Source organism: Sphaerodactylus townsendi, linkage group LG06 (genome assembly GCF_021028975.2).
Source record: "Sphaerodactylus townsendi isolate TG3544 linkage group LG06, MPM_Stown_v2.3, whole genome shotgun sequence".
Taxonomy (NCBI): domain Eukaryota; kingdom Metazoa; phylum Chordata; class Lepidosauria; order Squamata; family Sphaerodactylidae; genus Sphaerodactylus; species Sphaerodactylus townsendi.
Window position 1 is genome coordinate 106171059 of NC_059430.1, and position 25244 is coordinate 106196302.

Below are 25244 nucleotides of genomic sequence, written 5' to 3' on the forward strand. Positions count from 1 at the left end.
AAAAAAGAATAAAATAGTCTCCACAAAAAATTATAGTTATTTTTTTTCTCCTCAGAATAAAAGCACTACGTAACGTATACAATCACTTAGGCTTATACTTTCAATTGAATGTTCAGAGCCCAAAGGGTTCATTTAGAACTCCGCATGACTGGTTGTGAGAGCTGCACAACATTATGAAGCCTGAGTACAGGGAGTTCTGGAAAAAAAAGAAAGTTCTTTTGTGAGAGCCAGAGTGAACGGTAGCTCTGAGGTAGCTCAGGAAGGGCAGAGTTCAGTAAAGGAATCTGTACCAGAGTTCCTGGAGTTAAACATAGAACATAGAATTGATTAATTACTAATGGCTGGGTTATTTTTTTGCCTGAGGAGAACCCCACTCAGGCCCCATCCACACAGCAAGTGTATAATGGGTTGCAGTCGGGATAAAGGAACCTGTTTTCCTGTTCTCGCATTCACATGCATGTGTGCAGGCAGCGATTGGAGCCCTCGGAAACAAGCTGGGTTTCTGTTCTACCTTTACATGGAGACACATCTATTTTTTAAATTTACTTCCCACCAATGTGTAGCAACACAGGCATGCACAAATGAACCCCCCACAGCTATGCTGATGTCTCACGATACGACCATCTGCACCTGCGTAGCTACGTAGATGTAAGCCACGAAATAAAAAAAGAAAAAGAAAAGGGAGATGAATAAAGCTCCTCTTGCCCGACCATTTGCTCATGACTGGCTGCAACCCAGAATTATTTAAATGACTTGCTACTTTAGCGATTTTTTAAAAACCCAGTTTGGGGGAAATAAGACCAGGCAGACTCATCTTGGGGGCGGGATCTGTGCAAAGTTCCCTCCCAATGGGTTTTTCAGCATCCTACAACTGTATTTATTGGCCCTTGTGGAATAGACCTCAGATATAAAGAAGTGACGCTTCTCAGAGAAGGGGAGTTATTTAGAGAGGATTGGAGCTTCCTGAAGCAGGGTGGCCATCCTTCTACAATAATAAGCATCGTAATGCGTTGAGAGGAAAGACATTCCTAAGAGAATTTTGGTCTTAGTGTGTCACGAGGGTGGTCCAAAAGAACTCGTGTGTTATTAGTGTAGTGCTTATTTGGGGGTAAAAAGTAAGATTTTTTTAAAAGAGCTAAATAGCCAACAGAACTCTGCACCAAACCATATTGAAGTAACAGATTTATTTTGTCTACTGTCAAAGTGACAGTATCATCTGGAAGGTACCCTAACCCTAACCCTGTTGGTAATTTGAATCAACTGAAAAAGTTACTAAACAAAATCTTGTACATAGTAGCCTCTCTAAAACCAGCTTCCTTTGTACATACATACATGTACATACATACATGTTCTTCCACGTGAATGTAAGAATACAACTGTCTGAGAACCTATATTCGTCTAACCTATATAGAAGGAGAACCTATATTCTTCTTAATCCTTTGCTAGTTTAGCTCTTTTAAAACTTTAGCTTTAACTCTTTTAACTTTAGCTAGTTTATCCCTTTTAAACTTGTTCTTGTAAATAAAATATTTCAATTTCTGGTTTCAACTTTACAAGCCTCTGGTGCCTTTTCTTCATTTACTTCGTAACAGAAAGACAACAGGTTATTTTAGCTGCCCTGTCTAACAGACAAGTGCACTGGAAAAGCAGCTTAAGACTATTTAGATGGCTTCTTAGAAAAAATATATGTAGGGAAACTGGAAGAGAAATGTGAACTCTCAAACATCCTCTCCATGTTATTAAATTTTTGTTCTTACAATAAAAAGTTGCTCGTCAAAGATGTTCTATCAGTTAGAGATTTTGAAAGGAAAAATTTCCCTTAGTTCACAGGCAGTTGGCCAATGCTTGCATGTGTGAGACATCCTCTCTCTCACTTGCTGATGACACTAGGGGGTGCCTCTACACTACAACGTACCTGTTAAAATTCCTTATTCATGGGGTAGCTTGCCACTGCCTTCTACAGTCCTTTACACTTTACACTTTACTCTCAGTCCTTTACACTTTACACTTTACTCTCAGCAAGTTGGTTACTCACTGATACTCAAGTTTGAAGGATGGAATGGCTGAGTCAACTCAAAATACCTGAAAATGGCTTCCAAAGGGATCGAACTCAGGTTGTGAGCAGTTCTGCAGCATATGACTCTGCCTCACAGGGTTCCCTGATTTGAATCTTAGTAGAATCATATTTGACATATTGTAGTCTGATATGACATGGATTTAATAAGTAACAGCAGGGAAAAAACCCTTCCTGCAGGGGCATAAAAATGTACAATGGTGGCTGGTACATGGTGCCCATCACACAATTGCAACCCTCTCAAACTTCACATGGAATTTGGGGCAGGAGCACAGTTCAATGCAGGTTAGTGATGCCCTACCCTCCAGCTCCAATTAGAGATGGGAGTGGGGTCGGCCACGGTCATCCTGCCTCCAAACTCCATGTGGAGTTTGGGAGCAGCATGGGCCATTTAATGTTGGCCCTCAGCTCACCAAGGTCTAGCTTTCAGCCTGCAGTTTAAAGCTTGATCCAAGGCTCACTGAAGTCAGTATCAAACTGAACAGCTGCGGCTGAGCAGCGTAAGCTTTATATTACTGACTCCGCCCCCCCAAACTCCACCTGACCAGATGCCAGCCTCAGCAAGTCTTGCGTTTACAGAAAAACTAAGGGGGTGGGGCGGCTGAGATCCTGGCACTAAATGCCCAGATGAGGAACTACCCAACCCCCACCCTATCTGCTTCTGAGTGTTTTCTCTGAAGTAAATCCTATACTTCAATGGATCTTACAAGGCACTCCTTTGTCCACTTACCTGAGGGCAAGCTCTATTAAATATAGAGACTTACTTCTGAGTAGATAAGCCTATGATTATTCATAACTTGCAATCAGACAGTTGTATTTTTACATTCATGTGGAAGAACTTGGACCAACTATAAGTACAATAACTATTTCTTAATAGGTGCAGTAAGTAAATTTTTACTTGGGTAACTGAAGTAATGGTTACAAAGTTGGCATTCTTGCAGTTAAAATGTATGAAAATGACGGCCATCAAAAACCTTGGTTCAAAATTCATCTGACAATAAATCAGTGGGGTCACCTTGCCAAATAAATTTGAACTTGTGCGTCTCTGTACAGAAAAGGTTTGGAACCAATGACGTACAAGAAACAGAGGGCTCTACTATCCCAGTGGTTGGAAAGAGTTAATTGCAAGTAAGTCCTGTACACAAAGACAAAAAGCATTTCCACTTCAAAAACTTTGCTAACTAAAATCCATGAAATTAACTTCTTCATTAAATTAAGCATTATTTATGTTGGACATGTTTTTGTTTGTATGCAATATCAGCCTTCTGAAGCTTTCCCATATGTTTGCAGCTTATTATGTACACCTGACTACACAAGCTAAGAATAATTGATTACAGCTAGCTAACAATTAGAGATTGCCTTAGATTTTTTTTTAAGTTTGCTTATTTGAATATGAATCTGCAACTGGCTGGAAGAATAAATCTTTGTTACCACCAATCAAGCGGACTGCTACTGATAAAGACTTAAAGAAAAAAATGAAGGTTTTCAAAAAAAAATCAGGACTAAAAGTTTTCTTTGGAAAAAACAAAGAATGCTGCATTAGATTTGTTTAGATTTTTTATACTCTGACTCTAAAGTCTTGGGATGGTTATCATTACAATTAGGGTTGACAGGTCCTTCCTGGTAACTGGTGGAAGCTTTTGTGAAGTAGTTAGATAGATAAACCTTTATTAGGCATAGATTGTGAAGTAGTTATAGGGGACGGTGATCAGCATCCCTGTGTGATAGAATCACTTCTGGAGGGAAACAGAAGCATTAGCATGGAACTGGAGTGCCACTCTAGCACTTGCCCCAAAACTCTATAGTTTCCATAGAGTGGAGAGAATGGTACAGCATCCCCCTGGTACACTTCCACAATGTACCAGAAGTGACATCATTGTATGAGGAGGCAGATTTCTCTCCCCCATTCTGACAGCCCAGTTTCACCTGCTCACCAAGTGAACATCAGTGGGCAGAGGCAGGAATCAACAGGTGACTGATCTGGTGCTCCACCTACAGCCAGTTCAGCTGGTGGAGCACTGGTTGGATGTGTGCCCACCATGGGGTCCCTCTCAGGACCCTCACTGATGCATTCTGGACCAACTGGAGTTTCCAGACCTTACCCAAGGATAGCCCAAGGGTTATATCACTTCCGAAACCTTTCAACAAACTTGTAATGATGGCCAGTCAAGCCATCATCTCCATATTGCAAATGGAAGTCTGAAAGTGAGGTGAAGTGGCTTCTGTGAAGGCATATAGAAAAATAAAGGAATAAAAAGGAATAAAAAGGACCTCCTTCCAAAATGACTGCTAACACAAGCAGTGAGCATGTTCATGGTCAGATCATCCATTACAAACTGTTGAGGGAGACTGAGCATCAGTGGCACAAAAATCTGAAGGTGGGAGAGAGATTGGCCTGATCAATTCTCTAACTGGTGAAACTACAGTGATCAGTTCACCTGAGCTCACTAACGAAGACAATAAATGTATTTATGCTGTATTTTAATTAATATAATGATTTGGTTTTCTTGTTTTTATTTTGTAAATTGTCTCAAGCAGGTACCTGAAAAGGCAGAACAAAAATTTTGCAGGATGTATTGTCTTAGGCATGCATCTGTATATAGTACCTTCCTTAATCCCCACCTGCCCTCATGTAGCTTTAAGTAGAGTGCGAAGATTAGGGTTACAGTAAATGCCCTTCCTCTACTCCTAAGAAATCTCATTATCCCAAGAAGGAAACTACACTTTGTACTGCTGTCCCTGGAATTTCTCATCACTCAGGAAAGTGGGGGCCAGAAAAGTATATTGGACCTGTTTTCATTCTTAGCATTACGTCAGTAATTAAAGGGTTAACTGATTGTATGACTATGCTATGACACAGCGTCAGAATATAATTTGATGTCATTCAGAATCACGTCATTTTTTAATCCTACAGACTGTTAAAAGAGCAGAGACTAGAAGACATTTTCTATCCACAGGACGCACAGATAAATTATGATGAACTGAAACAGGCAACTAGTTTTCAGCATTTTCTTACCAAGAGGTGGTCCATGAGTTATAAGAATATCGATTCCATCTGGAATGAGATTCCATTTCTCTAAGAGTGCTTGACCTCGTGGAAGATTGAAACCCCAGCCATAAAACCAAGGTTGCCTGCCAAAAGAAGAGGAAGATGGTCATCAGTGCTACACACACATCTTGGGTCGTTTTTGCATGGCAAAATTATATCTGCATACCACCGTTTTTTTAATCTGCATGGCTGCCCGTTTTTTTGAAGGAATCCAGTGAAGACCAGGAGCAAATACTCCAGCTTGTTTCGCATGAACCTGGGACTTCTGTATTTATTTTGGAAGCATATCTGAGCATGCCTGGTGTTCTGTGTTCTGATTGGCTGTTGTTTTTGAGTGGCAGCTTGAATGAACATCAGGCAGGGAGATCAGGCAGCTGGGTGGGAAAAATAAACTGGTCCTGCTCCCGATTGGTGTTCGCACGGTAGCAGACTCTCCCCAGGTTTTTTAAAAGAACCTCCAATATGGTGGTTTTTGAATACCCCGGGATGAGGGAAATATCATGGGGCAGACCCATTTTAAGACCGGGAACCGAGCAGAATTCTTGGCTGCACAGGAATATTTTCTTGCTCAACTCAGAATATTTTGACCATGCAGAAACGACCTTGGTGAGTTAACTATGATCAACCATTTGAGGATTTTTGTGTGTGTAAAACAGCACTGTGGAAACTTGTGTAAAACAATGCCACACAAAGAATACAATATAGCATATATAACAACAGCGTCACAATGTAGCACAGTATAAAAACCATCAGTGGTTATCAATTTCAATTCATTTTATAAAGCACAAATATTCTCCCTGGGACTGCTTATGGACGCATGAGCAGTACTTGGGAAATGAAGGCACAGGCACAGATCTAGATTTTCTGAAAAACACAGGAGCAATTGGTGCAATTACTGTATGGTTTGGAAGGTCTTCCTCCAATAATAGATTGAGGGTGCAATCTTAAAACCATCAGGAAAATGCTTAGGATGGTAACCAAGCCCTAAACTAGATTAGATGGATGGCCCATCATTTACAAGAGTCATTTCCATTATTTTAATGTGCTCCCTGCCCCATGCCTGAGCTTCCTGGCAGGGGTGCGGCAATATCTCCTACTCTGTCCACTTGTTGCTCCCCCACTAAGTCTCCTGACTCAACATACTTGGGTCTGTCCTATAGTTCTATCAAAGAGTGTAGGCTAAACTTTGTCCATTTTCTGATAGTTTACCTAACCCCACCCCACCCCAGTCAAAGTGATGAGCGTGAGGATGAGGGACAGTCACCGCAGTCACATGTTCCTCCCTGTAACCTGGAAAGTGTGCATGTAATTGGATCCAGCCAGTTTACTATATTTTGCAGGTGCTGCAGGCATTCACAAGGAGCAAAAGGTAGCAAAAACATGTGACACCTTCTCTGCAGGAGATTCAAACTAGCCATCTGCCAGTGAGAGGGTTGCTGACCACCTTCTCTGAGATAGCTGCTGAGCTGACATGGGACACTCACCATGGCAGCATCCCCTGATTAATGTGTCACTCTTGCCAAGCAAAAAGTGGTGTAGGAGGTTAAGAGCTCATGTATCTAATCTGGAGGAACTGGGTTTGATTCCCAGCTCTGCCACCTGAGCTGTGGAGGCTTATCTGGGGAATTCAGATTAGCCTGTACACTCCCACACATGCCAGCTGGGTGACCTCGGGCTAGTCACAGCTTCTCGGAGCTCTCTCAGCCCCACCCTCCTCACAGGGTGTTTGTTGTGAGGGGGGAAGGGCAAGGAGATCATAAGCCCCTTTGAGTCTCCTGCAGGAGAGAAAGGGGGGATATAAATCCAAAACTCTTCTTCTCTCTTCTTATTCATACCAACCTCTGAGTAATGTGTCCTTTCCATGAAGGGGTGTGCACTTTACTTACTGATGCCTTTGCTGGGTGAGCTGGGGGACCTGAGTGTTTGGGATGAGTACTTCCTTCCTTCCCTTGGGTAGCCGTCACAGGTGGAGGCTTCTGGGGTACAATGGCTAGCCTTATGCCACTCCTCAGTTGACTACAGCACTAGACACGCTATGCATGTATGTATAGCTCTCTCACTGTTTGCGAGTTCATCAAATTTGTGCTCATGCTGAGCTTGGGTCATATTGCATAGACATATCCAGTACACCACACTGTGGAAGAGCTGTTGTGGGTAAATTTGAGGACTCGCACACCTCTGCTCGCTGTACAGCAGTTGTGCCACCTGCGACCTTCTGCGTAAAGGGGCCAGGTGCTCTTCTCCCCCTTGCCTTCTGATGCTCCTTATATGAGCATTCAGCAGCCTCAATGACCCAACTCTGTCCTTGGTGGCATTGTTCTGGCCTCTGGAGCAATAGCTTTGCTGCCTGTACTTTTTATTTATAGGATTTATAATTTTATTTATTTATTTAAAATCACTTTCTGGCAACACTGCATGTAATACAGTCTGCAGTTGATTTTTTGGAATATTTTGCAATGCTGTATATTTTCTGGATTGGCTGATGACAGGGATATTTCCTGTATCTCCTACAGAAAGAACAGTGAATGGGTAGCTGTAACCTAATAATAGTTCATGATAATTGCAGCCTTAATACTTATAAATATAGGAACATCAACCATATTTCTTTCTCAGATGTTTCTTCAGGGAGAACTTTATATTACTCCCTCACAGTATCAACAAGAAATTGTTGGGATTCTTTAATGAAACCCTCTGAATTATTTTTTTGTATTTCTCTTTGAATCCTATATGGCAAAGACAAAAGGGAATGTTCATGAAGCTTTGATTCATCTTCTTCGGCAACGGATGCATTATGGTACATTCTGAAATTAATGTGTTGCTCACAATCTGCTACTCTTTCTTTTTTCCTTTTGAAACTCTATGAAGATATACATATATTCAGAATATCAAAAAGAAACCCCATGTTAATCAGACACTATTATGAATGCAAACTAGCTTGCACACAGAATAAATTTTGCATAAAACTTACTTTTCTGGAAGATACTTGTGGTATAAATGCCCTCTAATTTTTTAGATCTTTCTATTTCTGTAACTATACACAAAAATTAGAAGAGATCTACTGGATCAGCCCCGTCCAATGTTCTTTTCCCTACAGAGACCCACAGGAAGTGACACAGGGACTAAAATTTCATCCTGTTCTTGCTTTTCTAGCATCTGGTATTCATAGGTATACCAACTGTAAACATGAAGGTTACATTTAGTCATTATGACTAATAGCTGTTGAGAGAACTATATTCCAGCTAATACTTGTATCTAATACCTGATATTAGGAACCATCTCATCATCCTGTGACAGTAAATCCACAAGTTCATTCTAGGTTATGTTAAGAATTACTGCCTTATGCCACCCCTCATCAATTTCATTGGCATGATAAAAGAGAGACAAAAAGTTCACTTCCTCTACCTCATGTATAAATTTATACGCCTTTATCATGTTACCACTCATTCATCTTTTTTTCTAAACTGAAAAGTCCAAACTCTCTATCCTTTTCTCATAGGAAAAGTTATCCCAACCCATTATCAATTTGATGTCCTTTCTGCAGCTTTCCCAACATTATAGTATTCTTTTAGAGCAGCGGCGATAGAATTATACAAAGTATTCCAAAATATGTGACTGCATCAGAGATCTACATAAGTTCTATGAAAATGACTATTTTCAGTCCATTTCACAAAAGCCCCTCCTACAGAAGGGAAATAAATCTCAATTAGTATAAATTTTCATTCTCAGTGTTGCTGGGTGGGGCAGACTTTACTCATAGGAAATGCTTCCTTTTGGTAACAGATGGATCTTGAGTCACCAAGGGCAGGAAGCTTCCCATATGATTCTCCAGACCCAGCCTGGAGCCCAGAACAGTCCCCCTCCACTTAAAAACCTAATAAGAAACAAAACCATTGTCCCAACTTTGGTGAAAAGGCGAAAATTGCAACCACAGCAATTTGGTGAAAATTGCAACCACAATTGCAAAATTTGGTGAAAATTGCAACCACAGCAATTTTAAATTTAAAGAAAAGAAGAAGAGTTTGGATTTATACCCTCTTTCTCTCCTGTATGGAGACTCAAAGGAGCTTACAAACTCCTTTTCCCATCCTCTCCCCACAACGGACATCTTGTGAGGTAGGTGAGGCTGAGATAGTTCTGAAGAATTGTGACTAGCCCTAGGTCACCCAGCAGGAATGTAGGAGTGTGGAAACACATCTGGTTCAACAGATCAGAGGCTGTCGCTCTGGTGGAGGAGTTGGGAATCAAATCCGATTCTCTACTTCAGGCCTCTTCCGCACGGAGGCGGAAGGGGTTGGGTCGGCATAATCTACGCCGACCCGACGACGCTGGGACCGTCCGCATGGACGGTCCCAGAACCGGCTGGGACGTCAGCGCCACGGAGTGCCATCGCCCTGCCGACCCGCCTCTTCCCCGTCCCTCTCCCGTCACCTCCGTCGCCCTGCTGGCCTCCGTAGACCCGCCCACGCTGCCCTCCGACCTCCAGGGGTCGGAGGACAGCGAGGGAGGGCCTTCGGAGGCCAGCAGGGCGATGGAGGCGACGAGGTGAGTGGGACGGAGGAGGTTTTTGGAGGCGGCCTGAGGCCGCCCTGGGGGAGGGGGAAGGGAGCCAGGTCGGCGCTGCTGTGTTTTGGCAGCACCACCGGTGCGAACGGCTCCCTGGGGACGGTGTTTTTGCCGTCCCCAGGGCATCGTTATTGGCCCATGCGGAAAGGGCCTCTGAGTCTACCTGCTCTTAACCATTACACCACAGAGGAGATTCTCAATGGACTAAAATAAGGCTTGAGAGTACAACCACTCAGGTTGTTATCAAGGCCATTATGAAAACTCTAATGATGAGTTTACTCTAGCTTTAGTGGTGTTAACTTTCATATCCCTAAATATATCCCCATCAATACATTGCAGAGAATCAATAAGTCTTCCAGAAAATGGAAAACAGCAGTCCAGTAACCACAGGTGAGTCAGATGTCTACCAGCATTTCATGAACACTGAAAGGCCAAAGGAGAGATGAGTGTAAGTCTCTACATAAACACACTTCAGAATTTCCAATTGTAGGGCCTGATGGGAATGTCGAACAAAGCCTCAAACACATCAACAGATGATAGGTGGTACCCTTTCTGGATAGATTTATCTATTAAAAATATTTCTATGCCACCTCTCCATCCAGTTCTGGACCCTCAAAGTGGTGAACATTTTAAACATTGAAACATTCCAAACATTAAAAACATTTAAATACAAACATATTAAATATTTTAAATGATTAAATAAAACATAAACATACAAACAGGGAGGAGGGCTAATATAATGAGGGAATGTGAAACAAAGCAGGAAAAAAATTTCAGCTACTGAAGAAGAAAGTGATAACTCTGTTGAGTTTCAAAATTTTGGCACCATGATGGAAAAGCACCCTTTTCAAGTTGCCACCTATTTAGATTCAAAAGGTGGGGAGGACTCAAAGGAGGTCCTTTTAAAAATTACACTGGGAGCAGAAGTATGTCAGAGCCAAAAAAATCTTGTCCTGACATGCTTCCTCTTGCCTCACCTGTGCTTCTCACTTTCCCCGCGGAAAGCAAGAGCATTTCTGGCATGACTTTTGTGCCAGAGCAGGGCAAGGGCATGGCAGAGTTGGTCATGGGTAATTGGAGTACCTAAAATGTTACGTTGGAATTCTTAGGAGTTTAAAAGTATGAGAGCCTAAAAACCTATAAATCACTCTGGTTATTTGTTTTATGGAGGAGGTTTCTCTTTATATTCTCACCAATGAACAAATAGGTGTGTTCTTTTTTCGTCTCTTAATTTCAAATTTTCATATATCACTTTCCCCTTAATTATCTTTTCCTCTAGTTACAATACATTTTTCAGTTATTTCCAGAAATTATAATCTCTGGATTTCTAATAAATAATAATCTGTTGATTTCCTTTGTCACTTTTGAATATAATTGCATATCTGTTGATGATAACACCATTGTAGTCTTCCAGTTGGAATGTAACAGTAAGACAAAGGTTTGTGACCTTTTTGTCAAGATCAGATCATAGAGATTTGTACATGTTTGCAACCTTCTGCATACAATGTCAACACAAAGGATGTATACTCCATATGCACCCAAATGCTTGCTGGCTGGATTCACTTCTTATGCAAATAGAGACATGAACAAATAGGAACATCAGTGCTGTACTCTGCAGTTAGACAACATTTCATGCATACAAATGTGAAATAAATCATAATTCCTTTTAGAACCTCAACGTATCAAAAAAAGCGCTTCAACTCAATTGAACATGAATGGCATCTACTACATTGGTATATGTACAAACTAACCTATGTGAGATCAGGTAGCATTGCTTTAGCAACCTTCCCAAAATTCTCTTTCAGGTTTACTGAGATTAAATTACATACAACATAAATCCAGATCCATGACAGTTCATTCAAGTCAACCACAGCTTTAATGTCTTTATTCGAACATATACGCAAATCATTATTATAGTTCTGCATGGTTATTTAGCAATTACACTATTCTTTTTGTATATAAAATAAAACATTACTCCAAACAAGTGGACCAGATGACCTTGTTACTTATAACACAGAAAGGAAGCAATTTGGAAGTGGTCTGTTGGTAGCTTGACATCTCAGTCAAGGTTTTGTCTTCATCCTTTGGCACATACTAAAGGCTTGATATGTCTAGAACAGTGGTTCTCAACCTGTGGGTCAGGACCCCTTTGGGGGTCGAACGACCCTTTCACAGGGGTCGCCTAAGACTCTCTGCATCAGTGTTAGGGTTGGGGGTCACCACAACATGAGGAACTGTATTAAAGGGTCACGGCATTAGGAAGGTTGAGAACCACTGGTCTAGAAGCACCAGATGCAGGGATTTGGGCCTTGGACTTGCAGCCCATAACCTTCAGCGACTGTCCCAGTGGATCAAATAATAGTCCAGGACGTTGTTTAGTGTTTTTATTTCCCCTGTTTATTTAAATTGTATTCTGTTTATTTAAATCGAGTGGTATTTTTGTAAGCAGGCAAGAAATGCCATCATAACTAAAACCTATAGGTATCTTTAAATATAATGAAGGAATAAAAATAATCTCATTCGAAAACTGCAGTCTGTACATGCCACTGAAATAGAAAGATCAAAGGATCAACAAATGATGTTGCTATGTTCTCTTGGCTGCCACAAGCCACGAAGAAGGCTGGGAAACCAGTCCTATGAAATTGCAGATATACATAAAAATTCCCACTGTTACATTCATAACCCACATTTTTTTATCCTCTCGGAAAACTTCTTTTCCTTTGTGAATACAAATCATCAGCTTATTAGGGGAAGACACCCCCCTCATTTTTCCTCTCATACTTTGTAGCTGCATTATATACACTTTTAAGAGCTGCCAAGAAATGCCTGCTTCAACTGTTCTTTTATGCAAAGGCAACGTCATTACCCTGTCTTTCTTGTGACAACCCCAAGACTATCAGGAAACTAACTAAAATATGAAGTCCTGGAAAAGATTTGGTGAATAAACCTAGAGCTGATTTCACAGGGCCCAACCACAAAATTTAAGCCATTATTAGGAATATGGTATTCAAGTGCCTTCTTGTAAAGCCTTACTAACCAAACTTTTTAAAAAGTTATGCATGAAAAGGGAAAGGGGGCACCATCATTCACACATTATGAAATCTTTGAGACCAATCACCAGTCTAATATTCAGAGCAGTGATTCCCAAAGTGGGCAGTACTGCCCTTTAGGGGAGGTGGATTTACCTGGGGAGGGGTGCTAAGAGTCAAAACAGGTGGATATACCTGGGGAGGGGTGCTAAGAGTCAAAACAGGCACTGAAGGTGAGCTCCTTCAATCACATTGAACCACTGAAGGTGGGCCCCTTCAATAACATTGTTCATTTATTTATGATTTAAGATTCAACCATGATAATCACCTATTTACAATTGACTACAGCCTAGATGCTGGCAAATGACACTCCAAGGCCGTTTCCGCACGACCCAAATACGTCCCTAAGGCGCCGTTCGCACAGGCAGCACTGCTGAAATGTAGCAGTGCCGACCTGGCTTCCCTCCACCTCTCCCAGAGCGGCGTCAGGCCACCCCCAGAAACCTCCCTCCTGGAGGAAGGTTTTTTAAAAACAGTGTGGTCCCGCCAGCGCGGTGCGAACGGCACCACCGGGAACACGCTGTTTTCCCCATCCCCCCCCTCACCTCTTCGTCCTGTGTCGCTCTACCGGACTGCTGAGACCCTCCCTCGCTGTCCTCCGACCCCTGAAAGTTGGAGGGCAGCGTGGGCAGGTCTTAGTAGTCCAGCAGGGCGACGCAGGACGACGAGGTGAGTGTGGGGGGACGGGGAAGAGGCGGCTCTGCCACGCCAGCGTCTGTGGGGACCGCTCGCACGCTCCCGTGCGAATGGCCCCCACCCCTCCACCGGCAGGATTCCTGCCGGTGCAGGGGCACCCCTTCTGCAGTGCGGAAAGGGCCCAAGTTTCTGCCTCTGCATAAGTGCAACCCTGTAGGTTTGGCCCCCTATTGAAGTATTGGAGTTGTAGGAGAGTTCTGAGGGGAAAGAGCGGGTTCTGAGGAGAAAAAAAGGAGACAGAAGCCATCTGAGGGCAGAGAACAGAGAGACCTGAGAAGGAGTGATCTGCTACAACACAAGAAGCCTGAAGAGCAGCAGGACTACTGCATGAGACACAGGCTGATTATGCATGCAGCGCTTACCCCGGGGCTCTTTTCCTTGCAGTGGGTTTTTTTCCACAGTTGTCTGTTTAACTGGGGATTATCCTGCTGTGAGGTGTTCCCAGGTGAGTCAGTTGTTTCCTATGTTGCCTGCTGCCTTTTGGGGGGCGGGGCAGTGGTGGGATTCAAAAATTTTAGTAACAGGTTCCGATGGTGCTGGGATTCAAACAGTGGCATAGCGCCAATGGGGCTGGGCGGGGCACAATGGGGGCGTGGCCAGGCATTCTGGGGGCCGGGCATTCCTGGGTGGGGCTGTGGCAAGGATGCAGTGCACACGTGCCCCAGGTGCAGTTCCCCTTCGCCCCACCTCTAGATTCAAATAATGACTGTTTAAAGTATTAAAAAAGCAATATACTGAAAGGTAGTGTATTATTTCTTTTTTATATAATTATATTGATTGTCTATCTCTCTCAACCCCCCCAACTAAAACATCCTATATTGCCTCCCTTCTTCCCATATTTCCCTCCCTCCCTACTTTCTACTTCCCATTTAGATTCCTATAACTACTTTATCTATTCCACTTGAAAAAAAACTAACAGAGGGAGAGATCCAAAATCCTTACTCTAAGAGAATAGTTTAAACTCCTCTCTTTCCAATATAAATTTCAAGGGAAAAAAATAAAATGAAAAATCTTTACCTATAATACTTTCCCAATGTTTATACCAATGAACAAAAAAATAGAATTACTATATATTGTATTATTTCATACAGTTCATACACACGTGGGGGGTGCCATGGGGGGCAGGAGGCTGTAGGGGGCCCTGGGGGGCAATTTTGCATCCCCCACTTGATGAGATTTGTTGTACCCAGGGACAGAGATTACCCCTTTGTCTGTAGTGAATAGTTAAAAACCAGTTCTCCAAACTGAGAAAATTTTAGTAACCGGTTCTACCGAATAGGTGCGAATAGGCTGCATCCCACCTCTGGGTGGGGGGTTGTTTTTGGCCATACTTTTTTTTTAAGAAAGAAAGCCTTTGGACCACTCTGCTGGCCCAAAAAGTGATAGGAACTGCTATCAGCTAGGTGGGAGAAGGCAGGCAGGATTTTTGGTGAAAAGAAAATTTAGTCAAACTTTTAAAAAGAGTTGCAGTAATAAGATGAAAGAATACAATAACAACATTAAAATTGTTTTTATTCCTTCAAGGTCAGGCCATCATTTTTCTTAATTTTTTGGTTTTCCAGGAACTTTTACTTCCCCCAAAGTAATTTTATTGACCCTTGGAAAAATATCTTTGGTTTTATACATCCATGGTGTGTGCATGCACTTTTTCCCTTCTGCAAAATGTTCATAACTGCATATTACTTCATAAAAGTTCCATAAAGATCCATATTGCAATGTCAGTATATTTCTTTACCATGTTTTTGATTTTAATCCTACAAAGGTACCAAAACCTATCAATGTTTCATCTCTTTTAACAGCATCATTTATCTTCAGTATGCAATAAAGACATATTATTGCTATAAACTGAATTAAAGTCCGACATTGTATGGAATAATAATCAGGAGTATTGTAAAATATCTTATTTTCTGTCACATTGTCATGAAAATGATTTAGGAATTATTTAAAAATGTTTATCAGAGTCATTGCTTCTCATAAGTCATATTCTTTTAATTCCTGTTGAAGATTTCCAAATAATTATTAGATGACAGTGAAAAGGCACTATATCGCTCATGCCACTCAAAGTTTTAACCGAAGTAATTATTCTTTATAAATACAAAAACTTATCAAAATCTTCAAAATTCTCCCATTTAACTATCAGTTTATTACATAGCAATTCAAGCATTCATTTAATAGCTGAAAGCTGTATAAATTTTATGTCTTCATAAAAAAGCGATCTTCCAGATGTAATTATCTTGATTTTAGCGTGAATATTTATTTAACTTGTGGTTATAGTACTGATGCATGTGCACTTATTTTGACATTATTTCATTAATGTTTAATCAATACATTCTTTGTTTCAGAACTGGAATGGCAGAAGCAGAAAAATCAAAGAAGAAATGTAGACTATATAGTTTGGAATATCTGAAGTACAGATTTATACTAGTACCAACATACCATCAGCTTGCCTAATATGTAAAAAGGTATTTTCTAATGAAGCAATGAAGGCTTCTAGTATGACTGAAAATTTGAGGAAAGGACATCCTGAGAAGATAGATGAAAATTTAACTTTTATTTCCCAGCTACTTCATGACAAATGTGAAAAGTAGACAACACTATCAAGCATGTTTTGCAAACAAATATCAGCCATTGAATCACCGGTGGCAGCCATTGCGGCAGGGGTGAGCAGCCAAAAGGCAAAGAAAGGGAGCTTGCAGCTCAGAAGGCGGCAAATTGCAGGGAGCTGCAATGATTGGCCCAAGCTGGAAAGGCGGGAGGAGCAAAAGCATAAAAGCGCCACACCCCGAGCCTCGGCCTTCTTGCTTGCCGAGGCTCAAGAGAGGCGTGACCCACCCACCCTCCCTAATTTCAATGGTTACTAGTTGGCCTGTTATAATGTTATTGCATGACTGTACTTTGTCGCAGCCCGGTGGGTTGGCAACGGGAATCGCAACATCTGGGGGGAGAAGCTGAGCCGGGCGGCCGGTCTTCTCCATGGTTGTGCCCTTAGAAAAGGGCCGGGGGGGGGGTGGGGCGGGCCGGTAGGCAAGTCTGTAGGCTTAGCCGGTGCCCGCTACCCCCAGCAGGAAAGGTTGAAGCCCTGGGGCTCCCAGCTTCCTGCACAATGCCCCAATGGAGATTGGGGACAGCATGATGTTGCGACCCGTTTGTCTGCCCAGCTTCTTAAATATTTAATGTTGTTTACCAGTTAATAAATTGGGCTGCGGCCCAATCCATTTCCAAACTCTGGTTTGGTGTGTTTATTTGCCAAGGAAGGGTCTACACCATCTGCACGCAATGATAGTTTGAATGCATCATACAACATTTCATTGTTGACTGCTAAGTCTGGAAAGCCACACACAATTGGTGAAGATTACCAAAACCAGGTATTGTTTTGCATAAGTCACCACATGCTATAATTGAGATGATTCCTTTCAGCAACAATTCAGTGCAAGGACTCATAGATGAAATGGCTGAAAATATGGAAGACACATTGTTCAACATACTAAGAATTTGCATTACAGCTGGGGGAGGCTACTTTGCCACATAATGAATCTTCACTTCTTGCACATGTGCGCTTTGTAAAAGATGAAAGTTTGGCTATCATGTCTTCTTCATTAAACTAAACAGTGACTGCTGATCAGCATGTTTGAAGGCACTTTTTCAGCAACTGAAGAGCATCAAAGTAAAAACAAAACAGACAAAAGTACTCTTAGTTTCTGTACAGAGAAGGATGAAGATTTTGAATGTTTGCTGCTTCATACAGAAGTTTGTTGGCTGTCAAAAGTAAACTGTGAGATGCTTTCATGACTTTTTTTGACACTGTTGTGGGGGTTTTTGAAGTCACAAATGCTTTGTTCAATGATGAACTCAAAGGGATCAGGCAAGACATTGCTTATTTATCAGAACTATTTGTAAAATTCAATGAAATGAATTTGCAGTTGCAAAGAAATGAGGTCAGTTTTATTAAGGTCAAATCTGTCATAGCTACATTTATTTCAAAGTGAACTTTATTCAAACACAGTATAGGCCATCCTGAGTTATACCATTTTCTGACCCTGTCTGAACTAGAAAAGAAAGGTGGGATATAATATGATGATCTGCAAGTTTTTTGTGGCCATTTGGACATGCTGCATGAAGATATATTTGACTGTAGAATCTTCTTTTGGTGGAAATTCCAGATTGGGTGCAAAAAACCATTTTGGGTGCAAAAAACCATTTTCAAATATTGAGGAAGTTGGGGCAGTGGAAGAACTAACTGAGCTACAAAATGAAATTGAGCAAAAGCCACAGACATTTCCACACAAGTAGTTTTCCTTGGTTCATATCATCAAATAAATTGGGGGGGGGGGGTTGCACATGTTTTCTTCTACTTGGTTCTGCTTTATTTATTTTTTTCATTATTTTTTTTCTGACCACTTCTGCACAATTTTTTTCCAGCAGTTTCGGAGCTGGTTTTCACTGCACATATGAAACTGCAAAGTTTAAGAAATCATCCTAAGAGTTTTGGTTGCTGAAGAAAATTTCTGCTCGTCATCCAGCACTAGGGACAATGGTCAAGAAGTGTCTTGTGTTTCTAACATCATATTTGACAGAAAGTAGTTTTAGTGCAGTCATCCAACATCTTTCCAAGCAAAGCAGTCAATTCCAGATTACTGAACATGGTGATTTCAAAGTGGCTTTAAAGCAGACATTGAGAAAGTGTTATCTCCTCATCAGGACATCCATCACATTAAGAATTAACTGAGAACAGTGAAGTAGTTACTAAATGTGGCATCGAAGATTTTTGCTAGTTAACCATCAGACCTTCAGACGCTGGAATCACTCGATCAAGGGAATCAGCTTTGTTTAATAAACTACAAAGTTTTTAATTAAATTTTGAACAAATGTGCAATTAATTGTCACCATTTCGAATTGTATTGCTTTTTATCATCCTTAGTGGTTTGTGCAAATTGCTATTTTGAATAATGCTTTTTATAGAATAGGTCAGGGTAGAGGACACTTGGGATGAGTTTTTGGAACCAACACTGAGGTGTCCCCAAAACTTCTGGGCCCCCCGCAGTTTCAGATTTAATACTTGAAGCTGAGGTTCTAACCTTGATTTGTTGGATTTTTGTCCCCAGGAGAGACTTGACTTTTTGGTGACAACTAGTTTGTGTGTCTTTTTATTTTATTTTCACTCATTTATGAAAAATAATTAACATTTCAGCACATGTCAAAGAAATGAGCTCATCTCCCCGCATGAAATTTATATAGAATAGAATAGAATAGAATCTTTATTGGCAAAGTGTGATTGGACACACAAGGAATTTGTCTCCGGTGCATATGCTCTCAGTGTACATAAAAGAAAAACACATTTGTCAAGAATCATAAGGTACAGCACTTAATGATTGTCATATAGGTCTAGTAAGCAATCAGGAAACAATCAATAGTAATGAAAACATAAAATGTAAAATCTTAAAATAAAATAAAATGTCAGCACAGGCTATAGTCATACAGTCATAAGTGGGAGGAGATGGGTAATAGGAATGATGAAAAAAGTAGTGCAGTAATTATATAATAAATAGTTTGACATTATCGAGGGAATTATTTGTTTAACAGAGTGATGGCATTCGGGAAAAAACTGTTCTTATGTCTAGTTGTCTTGGTGTGCAGTGCTCTGTAGCGACGTTTAGAGGGTAAGAGTTGAAACAGTTTATGTCCAGGATGCGAGGGGTCAGTAAATATTTTCACAGCCCTTTTTTTGACCCGTGCAGTATACAGGTCCTCAATGGAAGTGCAGTATACAGGTCCTCAATGGAACCCGTGCAGTATACAGGTCCTCAATGGAATATCTCACCAATCTTAGAGCCCACCTATGTTCATGACAAATAACTGGTTTAATTTCCTTTCCAAAAGCAAAAAAAATTTTTTTTCTCACTGCACCATTTTGTATACAACAAATAAATAAATGATGTTGTTGCTACAACAGAAAAGGTGTGGCTATGTACAAGACTCTAGGAAAAAACTGGATGGCAAGAAAACGATGAGCAACTTTTACAGGTCAAAGACAAAAGGACTGTATTTCTACTAACTCTTGGATCCTGCTTTATGTACCAAATTTCTGCCTTTCTGTTGCAAAGTAACCATTGGAACAATTTTCTTACAGAATGGTAGTTACTATGACAACCATAGCAAATCTTCCTGTTCTGAAACAGATGTCTCATTTAGTTGAAAATTAGTATGTGAAAAACCCATGGGAAAAATTAATTCAAAATCTAATAGAACACTGGCTACAGTGTAATCTCTTATGGGTTAACCCCTTAACATCTCTTTATACTCTAATGTAACCTTCAAATGAATTCTAATTAAACCAATTTAACCTCCTATGAATGACCTCTTTAGCTATAATTAGTAGTCCCATTTTCTATGACGTGTTCATTTCTGTGATTCCCTCAAAAGTAGTTAGGCGTAATTCCGTGTTTAACTATTCACTTGAATACATTTATTTCAGTTCCACTTTTTAAAAAGAAGGAACACTGTAGTTCAAATGTTTGCCTTCTTTTATTTAAATGCAGATTTATCTTGCAATTTAGTTTACAGTGCAGTAGGGCATATGGAGATTTGACTTCAATTTAAACAAAAACTGAAGATTTATGCCTCTCAAACAGCTCAGCTATTGCTGAACTGATGGATGGAAATGTGTGACTGAATGGGACCTCTTATACCATCTGACTGGCAATAAGGTTTTCAGAAAAATACCAGAGGATATATATTTTGGTGCTAGAAGTTGGTGTAAGCATATACAGCTTTTTCTAGTTTTAATGTAGATTTGTAATGAAGGACCTATTTATGCATTCTTCATTTAATAAACCATAACAAGTAGTGTCTGTTGATCATGAATACACCTTTTCAGAAATTGGAGAACACCACAGTAAAAACAAAACAGATAAAAATACTCTTAGCTTCTTATTTCTATCCCCTGTAGAATTTCTAGAATTTTAGAGACCCATTTGAGCAAGTAGAACACACAGAATTTATAGAGTAGAAAAATTATGCAGCAACTGCCTGAAAATAAAGAAATCACCCATATAACACCAAGGTTAGTTGCCAAGATTTATAACTCATGTTCAGGAATTTGCTAGCTCTGTAATAATCAGCTGATTTTATCCAGATGTAATGGTTCTGCTCTACAGCTAAAGTATATTGGAAGAAGATAGCTGCTTTATTGAGTGGGTTTGGAAGAACGGTTGAAAATATTCCAGAATGGTTGTGGTGGGTTTTCCGAGCTGTGAGGCTGTGGTCTGGTAGATCTTGTTCCTAACATTTTGCCTGCATCTGTGGCTGGCATCTTCAGAGGTGTATCACAGAGAAAAGTCTGTTTCAGTGTGAAACTTTTCTCTGTGATACACCTCTGAAGATGCCAGCCACAGATACAGGCGAAACGTTAGGAACAAGATCTACCAGACCACGGCCACACAGGCCAGAAAACCCACCACAACCAGTTGAATCAGGCCGTGAAAGCCTTCGACAATACATACTCCAGAATGTTTGCTGTTAAGTTATGTTCCAGTAATGCCAAACAAACTAGGTGTAATTGTGTTGAATTTGATTACACATTTAACCTTTGCACACCATTAGAAATCAAAGTAGATGCCTGAAATACATGAACGGTTAGATAAAATAAAGGAGGTCTATCTTATGTTGAAACTAACTTCCTAACAAATAAATGAAAATGTTTTCTTCTTTATAGTCTGTGTGGGAAATAGTAGTTGATTGTATACAGATGAATTTAGATAATATTATGTGAATAATTTTGTATTTATTTCGTATAACGTGGTAACATTAATGTCCTACAGAGTTAAAAAAAAAACTGGCAGATTGACTGAATTTAAGAGGATTTAATAAGCTTTTTGAGGATACATTATAATCACTGAGTTTTGTTGTTGTTAGCATATTATAGTTTATTTCATTATATTTTGTCAAACATTATGCTACTCTAATGGCTTCTGACAGAACAGTGAGTTGCTTGTTAAATTAAGATTTTGGAGACAAGTTCTTTAAATCACCAATTCATCACAGTTCTGAAATTCATACTGCATCCTAAACCGAATTGTACCCTTCTATATCATCTGAAATCAACTGGATTACCAAAGTGTAACTCTGATTAGGATTCCACTCTGCGTCATTCTTCTCCTGAGCACTTTGTCTGTCCCTTATTCCCAAGGATCAAGTTCTAAAACCTAGTAATCACAACTCTCTAGAAGGTTTTCCTGCATAAGCCACTTAAAATGAATATGAGCTGTGCAAGTATCATTAGTTTTAATGGGAATTCTACAGAAGAACTTCCTGGAGGATTGTACACTATGCAACATCTTAAATGAAGAAATGGTACACAGCTAGGTCCAATCACTACAGAATAATGATGGAGTGCACAATACTATTATCTGTACTGTAACAGTCAGTGAGCAATATCTCAAGTAGCCAATAATTGCATCAAGAATCATTTAAGAATGTAGGGGAAAATCACATTCATGTATATAGTTATTCTTTCTGTTATGAAGATATGTGAATGAACTTTATTTTCTATTCAAGAAAGCACATGCTTGTGTGGAATGACAATTTCAAAGGAGAATGTGTGCATGCGCACATAAATATACTACAATTAATTCCTGTAAATTTGTTTGCATATACTTAAACTCTAAAGGAAAAGGAGCTATGAAGAATCTGTGTTCATGCAATGAATGTGATTTGTGAACACTCTCTTCAGATATCCATTCACAGATTAGTATACCAGTTTTATCTTGTATATTCACTGGTACCAATAGAACAGTCAGTGTAGATATTTATACATCTATTTCTCAAGTGTGGACAAATCTGCAGATAGTTAAATCTATGGATCCAGCCCACGCTGGGGAGGGGGGGGACTGATTTTCTCCAAAACTTGGGGAATCACTCAAGGTTCACAGAAAAATCTTAAAACTTCAAAAATTACAGGGGGAAGGGTTAAATCTCACCATTACAAAAATGCTGACTTACCAGACAATGCTGCCCCAGATGACCAAATCACCATTGCCAGGGTCCTGGGGGTCCTCTGACCAGTGCAACAGGTCCCAACAACAAGGCCACTTCCTGCCATCTAGCCGGTTAGAAGCCAGTGAGGAAAAGGACAGCTGAGCCAGTAACTACAGAGGTGGGTGAGGAGGTTCCTTTTCGCCCCCATCTCTCTGGCTGCCAGCTCAGCTGCCCTTTTAAAACTTTCCTGCCAGTTTCTAACTGACCAGACTACAGGAAAAACAGCAAGGGGGGGGGGACGGTTCCTCGGCTTCTGTATTGTTGTGCGAAAGTTCACTCTTGCTGAGTGGAACTGAGCTGCCAGTGAGAGCTCCCCCTGCACTGAGAGCCCAACCTGCACAGAACCAGTATAGTGCCTTCAAGGCTGCACAGTTTACAGGGAACACGGGCGGCTGGGGGGGGGGGCAATCTTTGTTCCCACTCACCAGTTAGAAGACAACAGAAAAGATTAAAGAAGGCAGCTGAGACAGTGATTATAATGCAGGGTGTGAGAAGGTTCTTCTAAGGCAGTGGTGGCGAACCTATGGCACGGGTGCCAGAGGTGGCACTCAGAGCCCTCTCTGTTGGCACGCACACACAGAGTTTGTCATGTGGGGGAGAAATTGCCCACACACACACACATCTAGGCTGGCCTGGGCCACTGGACTTGATGTGCATGCAGCTCAGTGAGCAGGGAGGACTTGGCTGACAGGCCTGATGCCTGTGCTCCAGGTGGCTGCTGCCCGGGGGGCGGGCAGAGGTGGCAGAGTTGCTAGAGAGGTGCAGAGCGGCGCATGTGGGACTTGCTGGTGGCTACAGCAGGCTGGCCCCTGCTCAAGGGGGTTATTCAGGTTAAATTGCTGCGTTGACACTTTGCAATAAATAAGTGGGTTTTGGGTTGCAATTTGGGCACTCGGTCTTGAAAAGGTTTGCCATCACTGTTCTAAGGCTTTTGAGACTGTAGTGAGAAGGGACCTCCCCTCCACACCTCCAAAGCCACAATATGTTGTTGCAGGTCTCCATTTGTAGCCAATATATTATTGCTATTGTGGTCTCGGGTGATCCTTATTGGCTCTGTGATCCAGACCTGTCTGCCAGCTGTGCAGGTCATGTATTACTTCTGGTGAGGGAAGTTCTGGGCAGTTTTTCCAGTGGAATGAAGGTGAGCAGTGAGGTCCCAAAAGGATTAGTGTTCTGGCCAGTGCTATTTAATGGCCCATAATGCATGGAATGCTTACCTTGGGACTCTTCTCTGCATGGTAAGCTTGCAAAGGGCTCTCCTAATTTTTCTCTGTTTACATGTGAGGAGTCACTCCCTCCTTTCCCTGGAGTTTTTCTGCAGAGAGTATTCCAGATCTGGTTCTTTTAACTCTGCCCATCAAGTGGCACAGATCTTATTACACCCAGTAGTCAGGGCTGCCAGGATAGTCCTTTAAGCTGTACTTATGTCAATATTACTGTTCAAAAGTAATCCCCCCCACACACACACACAATGAAAGAGGCAACGCAATTCCCTGGACTACAGACTGCTAAAGAAGAGGACTGTCCCAGAGCAGATACTCTTTTCCCTCCTGCTGCCAGAAGACAGAGGCTTGTTATTTCCAAACTCTCTTTATATCAAAATCTTGAAATATCAAGAAAATTAAAGGTTGATGCTGTGTGAATTAGCTTTTTTCTGTTACTTGAAGCAGCCAGCAACCAAGTGGTCTTGCTTGCCATGGTGAGAATGAAAAGTGAAAATGGGGCTTGAGGTCTGTACAAGAAACCTTGCAGTGATGGACATTTGCCCCCATCACACAGCAAGCACATTGTGCATAATGTGTTCATGAAAGATTTGGAATTGGGGGGGGGGGGGGGGGGGGGAGAGAGCAGTAGAGTAGCCAGATTTGCAGACAAATTATTCGGGTTCCAGAAAACCCAGGCAGATTGAAAAGAGCAATAGGAGGATCTCCCCAAATTGGGTGAGTGGGAAACAGCATAGTAAATGCAATTTAAGGTGATGCTTTTTGGAACAAAAAACCCTAATTTCTAAATGTATGCCAATGGGGTCTGAGCTGGCTGAGACAAGGGCTGAATGAGATGTTGGGTTGAAGTGGTAGGCTCAGTGAAATCTCAACCTAGCAGCAGCAATGCTAGTATTACTACCTTCACAATGACATTTTTACTACAGTAATCATTTTTATGCCCTTGCAATAACTCAAACAAAAAACTCTCTTTACATGAATATATGTATACACTATACAAAGGGCTAGCTAACCCCCAGGTTAGGTTATGCCTCGTGAACACCTTCTATGGCCCTATCTGAAAAAAATATAAGCATAAGATATCCTAACGAGAAATCACATTATCTGTTATAAAATAATAAATGACTATTGGACATATATTATTATACTCACAAACATTAAGACCTTGTAATAATATTTATTACAAGGTCTTAATGTTTGTGAGTACGATAATACATACTTATCTTATATTCATGTAAAGAGAGGTGTTTTTGTTTGAGTTATATCATTGCAAGGGCATAAAAATTATTGCTGTAGTAAAAATGTCATTGTGAAGGTAGTAATACCTATGTGTTTGTTAAGCATTATTTAAGGAAAATGTGTTTCACAGTACTTGAGTCTTAAAGATACAGAATATTCTTTTTGATAACTTACAGGTCAGGCAGAAGCAAAACCAAGACATTTAGGAAAAGCTACCAATACTGATATTTAGGGAAACAGATACAGGACAGTAACCACTGTTCAATTCAATATCTCAC

At 40.9% G+C, this 25244-nt stretch overlaps 1 protein-coding gene across 2 annotated transcripts in view; it reads right to left on the bottom strand.

Moving 5' to 3' along the window:
• Positions 1-25244, bottom strand: part of MPPED1 (metallophosphoesterase domain containing 1) — a 102823-nt gene that overhangs the window by 9296 nt on the left and 68283 nt on the right. For both annotated transcript variants that reach the window (XM_048501848.1, XM_048501849.1), the window contains one exon: positions 5091-5206. In XM_048501848.1, the coding sequence (XP_048357805.1) occupies positions 5091-5206 (116 nt within the window). The remainder of the gene's footprint in view (positions 1-5090; positions 5207-25244) is intronic.